We start from the raw sequence: 12848 nt of genomic DNA, 5'->3' as shown, positions 1-12848 counted from the left end.
TATCACATAACTACTGATCTCCATAAAACTTCTGTTTTAGAATGAGTGCAAACAAATACATTTTATTGATCCTTCAGTCACTAATAGAAAGTTCTAGACGAGAAAAGCTACAAATTCTTTTGCTAAAAATTTACAACAATGGCTCAATGATAACCAATAGGAGCTGGTGCCTCCCTCAATTCCTTTCCTTGCTGGTGAATATCCTGTAGGAAGAAGAACACAGCATTCAGAAGAAGAACAAAGTGAAACAAACAAAGGCAATGATCAAGAGGTGACAAAAATGGCACTCACAGAAGCAAAGTGGTTGACATCTCTGTGGTGAGCCTCATCTGCACGAATCACAGTGACAACATCTTTGAGAGTTGCATCCTTGGGGAGCCTCCAGTAGTCAATGGCAATGGCAGGAGCAGGGACGTTTTCAACTTTGCCACTCTCAATTGCTTCCAAATGCTGTGTGTATGAAATCACAGCCTCTTCCTCTAAATACCCAACAAACCTGTGTGCTGCTTTTGGTGAGAGGAGGTAAAACACGAAGAAGGCGTTGAAGAAAACGCCCTGTGCAGTGAAAATCAGAAGCCTCTCGTGCCATTTGGGCTGCACCAGCTCCACCATCGTCATCAGGTGCATCCTCTCGTTCTCTGCTTCCTCAAGCAATGCCTTGATCCATCCCCCACTGTGCTGAAACTTCCTCAGAGACTTCAGGTGCAGCAGCATCCCTCCCACCATTCCTGGAACCGCTGCAATTGTTTCCAGCATCATGGCATGGCACCCATACCGTTCCTGAAAGTGAAAAATATTCAAATCATCAACTCAATCTCTTCCATATTTGTACCAAGTAAACTCGTCTTGAATCAGATTCTTCTACTGTTACTTTTTGTTGGAATTCAAGTGAGTTTAAATTCCACACTCAGTAGACATTAAAAGTTGAACATCTTACAAGAAAAGAATTATAAATCAATGTGTGTATCTTCTCAATAAATTCCCTCTCAAAATACTTGTTAGATATATCAGATCTTTTGAACTAGAATTGATGTTATTTGGAGTACAAAAAATTCAGTACCAACACTATTTGGAATGTTCCTTAATCAAATTGTTTGAATTCTAATGATGTTTATCTGTGCTCCTAAATCCTAATGTTTACTCTTACATATAAACCTTAATGCTTAACCAGTTAGAAAATCATTTTTATATATTTATTATCGGTGTCAAATTGAAGGAAGAAATCATATTATGCATAGCAGTAGCACATACCTTGAAGTATAAATCAGAGAGAACCCTTAGAAACTTGACAGACCTAAAAGCAACCTTGTCGGTTAATGTCTTCGGTGTGTGATGCTTGGTCACGTCTATTGACACATCTGAGTGGTAAGTGTCCCATGGCTGCGAGAGACGCCATAGAAACAAAAGTGCTCAGAGCTCAAATTTCGGACATCATAAAGAAAACATAAAGGCATGTTCATCGCGGAAATTTACAACGTGGTGGTGTCAAACCAACGTAAAACAGAGGTGAATTTTTCAGTTTACAGAGAGTTCAGATAATTCTTACCATGAAACAGTTCCATGGCCACTCAGTTCCGTCCTCCCTGCGGACCTTGGGCCTTGAGATCCCCCAGTAACTGGAAATGACGGCGTTGGTGTCGGTGTCTTTGACCTCGTTTTTTTTCTCCTCTGAGTTGTGATCCTTGATGTCTGGAAGACTGGACATCCTCCGCAAATAGAAGCTTCCAAACGCGCCGCCGCCATGCTGGCGTGTCGGCTCCACGATCGCGGCTGTTGGGAGGTGGCGGTAGTAGCTACGGCCACCGCCAAGCAGAGCTCGTGCCGCTGACCTTACTAAAGTATGCTTCATGGTGGATCTTGACAGCATGTAATGTTTTTATTTCTTGATCTGTGAATGAAAATGGCTGAGATTTGAAGATTTATATACACGCTGAATATGAAATATTATATTTTGGTGTTCAATTCTATGTTTGCCACCTGATGATTGAGGAGACCGGGAAAAGAAGGGGTTGGGGAAGGTCACAGCCACGACAACGTAGCCATAAAGATTTGATATTTTGGTTTGCGATGGTTATGAACCGTTTGATTGAGGACTTTTTTGACAGCAACTGTTACTTGCCATTATGTTGGCTTGCCATTATGTTGGAAAGGTCTTGTTCACGAACCTGTGCTAGAACAATCAATTTTTTTAAAGTAATTCTTACAACTCCAAGTTTTATGTAGTTTTGCGTTGGAAAAGTTATAAAAACGAGGAAGTTAAACAATAGAAAAATATTCTTTTACAAACATAAATTTTTTACATTTATTCACTAATTTTTTTTATAATTTATATTTTTATAACCATTTTATTCTATATCAAATAAATATAAAATATCAAATTATTGTAAAAGTATGTATATTCCATTACTTTAAACAATATTCTACCAGAAACATTCCTACTTTCATTTACTAAAAGTTAGAGATTCAAGATAATATTATAAATTTTTCATATGAATTGTTTAAACTTATTGGTATCAGGTTGGTAATCTTTAAACAAAAAAGAAAAACTGACAGGAAGCATATTGGACTTTTCTCCATTGTTGACTATTATTTTGTTGAAGGGTGACTTACTTTGGAACCAATTGCACCTGGTCTAATCAACATGTTGTGCTGTGAGAAGAAACCAAAGAAAGGAGAAGCCAGGTCAAACATGACCTACTTTCCAACTTCAAAAAAATTGTATATGTTATAATAGTTCATAGAACTATTTGTTTATGAGTTTAATTTATGTTTATCTTTCATGGTGTACATACAATATTTTTTGAAAACATCTAAAAATATTGTATCTTCTTATCGCATTATCATAGTGTATTAATAGATAAGGTAACAAAGTGATTAAAACAAATTTGAATATAACAATTTATTCAATTTTTTACAGGATTCAATTAATTAATTCATATGAGAAAAAAATATTAATTTAGTTGATAATATTAAATACGTCTTAAATTTAAATTTTTTTTAAAATATTCTTAACACTAATAATGCATGTTTTTTCTTAACATTTTTAATTATTTTTAATTTTCAATATTGCTATGCTGTTTTTTGTTTCTGTCTTAAAAAAGTAAGAAAATTAACAATGAAAAAAGAAATAAAGTGAATATGTTTATTATTTTAATTGTCACTGACTTGTCAAAGAAATAAAGTAATATATGGTCTAAATTTTTATATTACCTTTTTTAAACATTAAGTAGCTTGATTAAATCAATTAAATCTCATAATTTTTTGTTATCATCAAAATTATGGGTTATTACATACAAGATTGTATTATGGATAAAAAAATTATATTATAAATTATATGTCGTATATTTATGTATTTTGTTATCCATATGTCTTATTTTATTTAAGAGATTACACCTTCAATTTATGAGACGTAAAAGGTTACTCGAACAAAATAAGATGGATAGATGATTTCACAATCAACATAGTTAGTTGAGAAGGTTACCCATGCCTTATTTTCTTTCCATGGTATAATGATATTTTAATAATGACCTCAAGAAGACCAGAGCGCTCAAAATATGTGTATTAATATTAGTGGTTCTTAGGAATTTTTTAACTATTGGTCCATCATCACGAGGAAGTGTCATCTTTTGCAATCAAAAGGCCTACAAAGATGCAATTTAAAAAAAAAATCAAATATCATAATCCTTTAAAATAACAATTTGATGAGAAGTTAGAGTTCCTTGCTCATTTTCAACATCATACTCAAAGAATACTCAAAGAAATGGGAATCAAGAAATACTTACTTGTCTCTTTGCCCTGATCATTTTCTCCTCTTTCACCACTGCCATCTGAAGCCTCTAAGGCTGCCGGACCACCGTGAGATCGCCACTCTCTGAGACGGAACCCTCTGGAAGCTCTCCGTTCTCTCTCCTGACTTGTGAAGAAGCGCTGGCCACGTCTACATTAGCCATTCATCTGATGGCTTTAATCCTTCCATGGGCCGCCCAATATTGGGCTTCATCACAGTGCACATCACTTTGGGCCTCAGTTTAATATGGTACCAGAGCAGGTCTTGGACCTGTTCTGCCACTGATTCCGCTGCATTTTCTTCTTTTTCTTGATCTTTCTTTGGTTCTTTGAAATTTTCTTGCTAACTATGGAAAAACTGGACCAGACCAATAACCCAGTCAGCCCCTACTACTTACACCCAGGGGAGAACCCAGGCACCTCCCTCATATCTCAGGTCTTGAATGAAACCAACTATACTTCTTGGAGTAGAAACATGAGAAGGGCTCTCTTATCCAAGAACAAACTAAAATTCATAGATGGAGGCATCACAAGACCCGAAAGAAGTGACAGTTTGTTTGATTCTTGGGAAAGAAACAACATGATGGTGCTGTCTTGGATCATTAAAACCCTATCACCCCAAATAGCTGAGAGTGTGATATACGTAGAGAATGCACAAGAATTGTGGGAAGAATTGAAGGAAAGATTTTCTAAAGGAGATCACTTCAAATTCTCAGATTTACTCCAAGAAATTCACTCCATCAAGCAAGGTGAAAGGAGTGTGACCCAGTATTTTACAGATTTGAAAATCTTGTGGGAAGAACTTGAATTTCTAAGACCCATTCCCATTTGCAGTTGCAAAATTCCATGCAAATGTGATCTGTCCAAAGCATCACAGAAATACAGGGACATGGAGCATGTCATATGTTTCCTAAAGGGCCTAAATGAATGCTATGATACTGTTAAAACCCAGATATTGCTTATGGAGCCTCTACCCAACATTAATCGTGTGTTTTCCCTCATCATACAGCAAGAAAGACAAGGGAAAAATGATTCTAATCAGAATGACAGCAAGGTCCTTGCTAGTACCACTGAAAAGCAAAATCAATGGAAGAACAATCAAGGTTGGAAGAATTATGGACGTGGAAATCCTCCCAGAAATCAAGGAAGAGGGAGAGGGAGAAACCCCAACTACGGAAAACAGTGTTCCTACTGTCATAAGATGAACCACACCATTGATGAGTGTTATTCCAAGCATGGATACCCACCTTGGTACAAAAAGAATGACAACAGTGGTGAAAACAACACTGGACAGAGTGAATGGGGGGCAGCTAATGTCTGTTCAACATCTACTGGAGTGCAGACAAGTCAGCAAAATATCACTCAAAATTCTTTCACTCATGAACAGATGCAAAAGATACTGCAAATGCTGGAGAAAGTTGACACCCCATCTCACAGCATCAGTCAAATCCAGAAAGACAACACAGAAAATGCACCAGGTATATTTTCTTGGATCATAGACACAGGGGCAACAGATCATGTAACCCATGATAAAAACCAGTTTACAACTTTCTATAAAATCAATCCTATATCAGTAAAACTACCCAATAGTTCTACTGTCACTGCTCACTATGCTGGAACCATACATTTCTCTAAAGAATTTGTGATTTTTAATGTTTTATATATACCAGAATTCACTTTTAATCTCATATCTGTTCAAAGTCTTACTAGGGATATAAACTGTACACTAACTTTCTCTTCTAAGATGTGTGAAATTCAGGACAACTCAACATTGAAGATGATTGGGTATGCTAGTGTGTGCAAGGGACTCTACCATTTACAATCTTTTGGAAGGAATTTAGCTCCTAGTTTTGCTTTTTCGTATGAACATGACAATGTAAATATTTGGCACTTTAGACTTGGTCATCCTGGACATAAAACTCTTGATAAGATGTGTAAATTTTTCCCTTATATTCAAACTGCTAGTGATAATGATGCTTGTGATATCTGTCACTTTGCCAAACAGCACAAATTGCCCTTTCCTAAAAGCACTTCTTTATCTGATGACTGTTTTGACATGATTCACTGTGACATTTGGGGTCCCATATCTACCCCCTCTGTACATGGTCATAGATATTTTTTAACTGTTGTTGATGACTACAGTAGGCATACTTGGATTTTTCTTATGCATAATAAGGGCCAAACTAGAGAGCTGCTGCAGAGCTTTATTGCTAAGGTTAAGACACAACATAATAAGGCTGTTAAGGTGATAAGAACCGATAATGGACCTGAATTTAATTGCTCTAGTGTCTATAATTCGTATGGAATTGAACATCAAAGAAGTTGTGTTGAGACTCCACAACAAAATTCTGTTGTGGAGAGGAAACACCAACATATATTGAATGTAACCCGCAGCTTGATCTTCCAATCTAATATCCCTCACATATATTGGTCCTATGCTCTATCCCAAGCTGTTTATCTGATCAATAGACTTCCCTCTCCTATCATTAAAGACAAAACCCCTTACGAACTTTTACAGGGTAAATCACCCACCTATCTTGACTTAAAAATTTTTGGTTGCCTATGTTTTGCATCTACCTTAGAAGGTAACAGAAGTAAGCTTGATCCTAGAGCTAGAAAGGGTATTTTTCTAGGATACAAGAGTGGGATAAAAGGATATATAGTCCTTGACATTAATAGTAGAGAAATATTCATAAGTAGGAATGTTATCTTCTATGAAAATATTTTCCCATATAAAAACAAACAAGCAGGAAACAGTAATCATGATAAAGATAAAGGAGACCTATTTTTTCTTGGTGACATTACTTGCAGCCATGAACAAAGTTCTACTGAGAATGAGAGATCTACTAGAGAGGAAGCTGCCACCGATAATGACAATCCTATAGACCAAGAACTTGAGAATGTACAGAGGAAATCCAGCAGAATGAGAAGGACTCCAGAATACTTAAAAGATTACATACAGCAAAGTGATCACTCTCCATCCACTCAACTGTGTGCCAAAAATGGTTTGATTACTCCCTATCCCATTAAAAATTTTATGTCCTATAAATCTCTTTCAGATAAGCATTTGAGATACACTCTTGCTGTGACTGTGAACAAAGAGCCCAATTCCTATGAAGAAGCTAAGAACAGCCCTGAATGGGTTGATGCTATGAGGAAAGAAATACATGCTCTACAGATGAATAAAACCTGGTATTTGACCCAACTTCCTCCAGGAAAGAGGTCTATCGGATGCAGATGGGTCTATAAGGTGAAGCATAAGGCTGATGGCACAATTGAGAGATATAAAGCCAGATTGGTAGCCAAAGGCTACACTCAACAAGAGGGAATAGATTTTTTGGATACTTTTTCCCCAGTTGCTAAACTCACCTCTGTTAGACTTTTGTTGGCTCTTGCAGCCTCTAAAGGCTGGTTCCTACATCAACTTGATGTAGACAATGCCTTCCTTCATGGAGATTTGAATGAAGATGTTTATATGGATCTTCCTCCAGGATTAAATGTTGACAATAAAGGGCTGGTCTGTAAACTAACCAAATCCTTATATGGGCTGAAACAAGCTAGCAGACAGTGGTTTGACAAGCTTTCATCTTTTCTTATTTCTACAGGATATACCCAATCTAAATCCGACCATTCCCTATTTGTTAAAAGAAACCTTTCGGATTTCACAGCCTTACTTATATATGTTGATGACATTGTCTTGACAGGGAATTCAATGAAAGAAATCAATCTCATGAAAACTCTTTTGGATAATCAATTTCAGATTAAAGATTTAGGAGAACTCAAGTATTTCCTTGGATTTGAAGTGGCTAGATCGAAGAAAGGGATACACTTGTGCCAAAGGAAATATGCCTTGGATATCCTAGAAGAAACAGGAATGCTAGGGAGTAAACCTAGTTCTACACCTTATTTGAGCAATACTAGCAGTATGTACAAAAAGGAGGATTATATGGAAAACCCTAGTGATTATAGGAAATTAATAGGAAAATTATTCTATCTTACTAACACTAGGCCTGATTTATGCTTCACTGTCAATCTTTTAAGTCAGTTCATGCAGGAACCAACTAAGCACCACTATCAAGCCTTACAACACGTACTTAGGTATGTCAAATCAAGTCCAGCTGAAGGACTTTTCTTTGCTGCTGATTCTAATCCTCAGATAAAGGGATTCAGTGATTCAGATTGGGCCACATGTCCTAATACAAGAAGGTCTACTACTGGATACTGCATTTTCTTAGGCAACTCTCTTATCTCATGGAGGTCAAAGAAACAGAGTACGGTGTCAAGGTCTTCCACGGAGGCTGAATACAGGGCTCTTGCAGCCACCGTGTGTGAGATGCAGTGGTTACACTATCTTCTTCAAGATTTACACATTGAGCCAACAGCTACTGCTGTCCTCTATTGTGATAACAACTCAGCAAGGCATATTGCTCACAATCAAAGCTATCATGAGCGAACCAAGCACATAGAGTTAGATTGTCACGTTGTTCGTGAGAAAATACAAGCCAAGCTCTTACATTTGCTTCCCATTCGATCAGAAGGGCAACTTGCAGATGTATTTACTAAATTTCCTCACCGGACTAGGTTCAAATCCATTATTCCCAAGCTTGGAATGATGAATATCCATCATCCAGCTTGAGGGGAGGCTATTAAGAATCTGTTATTAGATACATAAATACAAAATGAACCGAAGTTCATTTTGGGGCTTTGTTTTAATGTTTTCTGTTTTAGGTCTTCTGAAACATGAGATTCTTAATACAGCTTGTAGGACTTCGGTTTTAACAGATTCTTAATACAGCTTCTGAAATCAATTTCTAGGACTTCGGTTCATTTTGTATTTATGTATCTAATAACAGATTCTTAATAGCCTCCCCTCAAGCTGGATGATGGATATTCATCATTCCAAGCTTGGGAATAATGGATTTGAACCTAGTCCGGTGAGGAAATTTAGTAAATACATCTGCAAGTTGCCCTTCTGATCGAATGGGAAGCAAATGTAAGAGCTTGGCTTGTATTTTCTCACGAACAACGTGACAATCTAACTCTATGTGCTTGGTTCGCTCATGATAGCTTTGATTGTGAGCAATATGCCTTGCTGAGTTGTTATCACAATAGAGGACAGCAGTAGCTGTTGGCTCAATGTGTAAATCTTGAAGAAGATAGTGTAACCACTGCATCTCACACACGGTGGCTGCAAGAGCCCTGTATTCAGCCTCCGTGGAAGACCTTGACACCGTACTCTGTTTCTTTGACCTCCATGAGATAAGAGAGTTGCCTAAGAAAATGCAGTATCCAGTAGTAGACCTTCTTGTATTAGGACATGTGGCCCAATCTGAATCACTGAATCCCTTTATCTGAGGATTAGAATCAGCAGCAAAGAAAAGTCCTTCAGCTGGACTTGATTTGACATACCTAAGTACGTGTTGTAAGGCTTGATAGTGGTGCTTAGTTGGTTCCTGCATGAACTGACTTAAAAGATTGACAGTGAAGCATAAATCAGGCCTAGTGTTAGTAAGATAGAATAATTTTCCTATTAATTTCCTATAATCACTAGGGTTTTCCATATAATCCTCCTTTTTGTACATACTGCTAGTATTGCTCAAATAAGGTGTAGAACTAGGTTTACTCCCTAGCATTCCTGTTTCTTCTAGGATATCCAAGGCATATTTCCTTTGGCACAAGTGTATCCCTTTCTTCGATCTAGCCACTTCAAATCCAAGGAAATACTTGAGTTCTCCTAAATCTTTAATCTGAAATTGATTATCCAAAAGAGTTTTCATGAGATTGATTTCTTTCATTGAATTCCCTGTCAAGACAATGTCATCAACATATATAAGTAAGGCTGTGAAATCCGAAAGGTTTCTTTTAACAAATAGGGAATGGTCGGATTTAGATTGGGTATATCCTGTAGAAATAAGAAAAGATGAAAGCTTGTCAAACCACTGTCTGCTAGCTTGTTTCAGCCCATATAAGGATTTGGTTAGTTTACAGACCAGCCCTTTATTGTCAACATTTAATCCTGGAGGAAGATCCATATAAACATCTTCATTCAAATCTCCATGAAGGAAGGCATTGTCTACATCAAGTTGATGTAGGAACCAGCCTTTAGAGGCTGCAAGAGCCAACAAAAGTCTAACAGAGGTGAGTTTAGCAACTGGGGAAAAAGTATCCAAAAAATCTATTCCCTCTTGTTGAGTGTAGCCTTTGGCTACCAATCTGGCTTTATATCTCTCAATTGTGCCATCAGCCTTATGCTTCACCTTATAGACCCATCTGCATCCGATAGACCTCTTTCCTGGAGGAAGTTGGGTCAAATACCAGGTTTTATTCATCTGTAGAGCATGTATTTCTTTCCTCATAGCATCAACCCATTCAGGGCTGTTCTTAGCTTCTTCATAGGAATTGGGCTCTTTGTTCACAGTCACAGCAAGAGTGTATCTCAAATGCTTATCTGAAAGAGATTTATAGGACATAAAATTTTTAATGGGATAGGGAGTAATCAAACCATTTTTGGCACACAGTTGAGTGGATGGAGAGTGATCACTTTGCTGTATGTAATCTTTTAAGTATTCTGGAGTCCTTCTCATTCTGCTGGATTTCCTCTGTACATTCTCAAGTTCTTGGTCTATAGGATTGTCATTATCGGTGGCAGCTTCCTCTCTAGTAGATCTCTCATTCTCAGTAGAACTTTGTTCATGGCTGCAAGTAATGTCACCAAGAAAAAATAGGTCTCCTTTATCTTTATCATGATTACTGTTTCCTGCTTGTTTGTTTTTATATGGGAAAATATTTTCATAGAAGATAACATTCCTACTTATGAATATTTCTCTACTATTAATGTCAAGGACTATATATCCTTTTATCCCACTCTTGTATCCTAGAAAAATACCCTTTCTAGCTCTAGGATCAAGCTTACTTCTGTTACCTTCTAAGGTAGATGCAAAACATAGGCAACCAAAAATTTTTAAGTCAAGATAGGTGGGTGATTTACCCTGTAAAAGTTCGTAAGGGGTTTTGTCTTTAATGATAGGAGAGGGAAGTCTATTGATCAGATAAACAGCTTGGGATAGAGCATAGGACCAATATATGTGAGGGATATTAGATTGGAAGATCAAGCTGCGGGTTACATTCAATATATGTTGGTGTTTCCTCTCCACAACAGAATTTTGTTGTGGAGTCTCAACACAACTTCTTTGATGTTCAATTCCATACGAATTATAGACACTAGAGCAATTAAATTCAGGTCCATTATCGGTTCTTATCACCTTAACAGCCTTATTATGTTGTGTCTTAACCTTAGCAATAAAGCTCTGCAGCAGCTCTCTAGTTTGGCCCTTATTATGCATAAGAAAAATCCAAGTATGCCTACTGTAGTCATCAACAACAGTTAAAAAATATCTATGACCATGTACAGAGGGGGTAGATATGGGACCCCAAATGTCACAGTGAATCATGTCAAAACAGTCATCAGATAAAGAAGTGCTTTTAGGAAAGGGCAATTTGTGCTGTTTGGCAAAGTGACAGATATCACAAGCATCATTATCACTAGCAGTTTGAATATAAGGGAAAAATTTACACATCTTATCAAGAGTTTTATGTCCAGGATGACCAAGTCTAAAGTGCCAAATATTTACATTGTCATGTTCATACGAAAAAGCAAAACTAGGAGCTAAATTCCTTCCAAAAGATTGTAAATGGTAGAGTCCCTTGCACACACTAGCATACCCAATCATCTTCAATGTTGAGTTGTCCTGAATTTCACACATCTTAGAAGAGAAAGTTAGTGTACAGTTTATATCCCTAGTAAGACTTTGAACAGATATGAGATTAAAAGTGAATTCTGGTATATATAAAACATTAAAAATCACAAATTCTTTAGAGAAATGTATGGTTCCAGCATAGTGAGCAGTGACAGTAGAACTATTGGGTAGTTTTACTGATATAGGATTGATTTTATAGAAAGTTGTAAACTGGTTTTTATCATGGGTTACATGATCTGTTGCCCCTGTGTCTATGATCCAAGAAAATATACCTGGTGCATTTTCTGTGTTGTCTTTCTGGATTTGACTGATGCTGTGAGATGGGGTGTCAACTTTCTCCAGCATTTGCAGTATCTTTTGCATCTGTTCATGAGTGAAAGAATTTTGAGTGATATTTTGCTGACTTGTCTGCACTCCAGTAGATGTTGAACAGACATTAGCTGCCCCCCATTCACTCTGTCCAGTGTTGTTTTCACCACTGTTGTCATTCTTTTTGTACCAAGGTGGGTATCCATGCTTGGAATAACACTCATCAATGGTGTGGTTCATCTTATGACAGTAGGAACACTGTTTTCCGTAGTTGGGGTTTCTCCCTCTCCCTCTTCCTTGATTTCTGGGAGGATTTCCACGTCCATAATTCTTCCAACCTTGATTGTTCTTCCATTGATTTTGCTTTTCAGTGGTACTAGCAAGGACCTTGCTGTCATTCTGATTAGAATCATTTTTCCCTTGTCTTTCTTGCTGTATGATGAGGGAAAACACACGATTAATGTTGGGTAGAGGCTCCATAAGCAATATCTGGGTTTTAACAGTATCATAGCATTCATTTAGGCCCTTTAGGAAACATATGACATGCTCCATGTCCCTGTATTTCTGTGATGCTTTGGACAGATCACATTTGCATGGAATTTTGCAACTGCAAATGGGAATGGGTCTTAGAAATTCAAGTTCTTCCCACAAGATTTTCAAATCTGTAAAATACTGGGTCACACTCCTTTCACCTTGCTTGATGGAGTGAATTTCTTGGAGTAAATCTGAGAATTTGAAGTGATCTCCTTTAGAAAATCTTTCCTTCAATTCTTCCCACAATTCTTGTGCATTCTCTACGTATATCACACTCTCAGCTATTTGGGGTGATAGGGTTTTAATGATCCAAGACAGCACCATCATGTTGTTTCTTTCCCAAGAATCAAACAAACTGTCACTTCTTTCGGGTCTTGTGATGCCTCCATCTATGAATTTTAGTTTGTTCTTGGATAAGAGAGCCCTTCTCATGTTTCTACTCCAAGAAGTATAGTTGGTTTC

The 12848-nt window shown here is 37.2% G+C and overlaps 1 protein-coding gene across 1 annotated transcript; it reads right to left on the bottom strand.

Annotated features, from left to right (window-relative positions):
• Nucleotides 1–2038, bottom strand: LOC124847428 (alternative oxidase 3, mitochondrial). Its single transcript, XM_047324922.2, has 4 exons — nucleotides 1547–2038; nucleotides 1252–1380; nucleotides 292–780; nucleotides 1–203 (listed from the first exon to the last, which is right to left on the bottom strand). The coding sequence occupies exons 1-4, from the start codon at nucleotides 1865–1867 to the stop codon at nucleotides 144–146; spliced, it is 999 nt and encodes a 332-aa protein (XP_047180878.1). The 5' UTR covers nucleotides 1868–2038; the 3' UTR covers nucleotides 1–143.
• Between the last annotated feature and the right edge of the window lie 10810 nt (nucleotides 2039–12848).

This window comes from Vigna umbellata, chromosome 1 (assembly GCF_029865625.1).
Source record: "Vigna umbellata cultivar VRB3 chromosome 1, Vumbellata_1.0, whole genome shotgun sequence".
Classification (NCBI taxonomy): domain Eukaryota; kingdom Viridiplantae; phylum Streptophyta; class Magnoliopsida; order Fabales; family Fabaceae; genus Vigna; species Vigna umbellata.
This window is presented reverse-complemented; position numbering and strand designations above follow the sequence as displayed.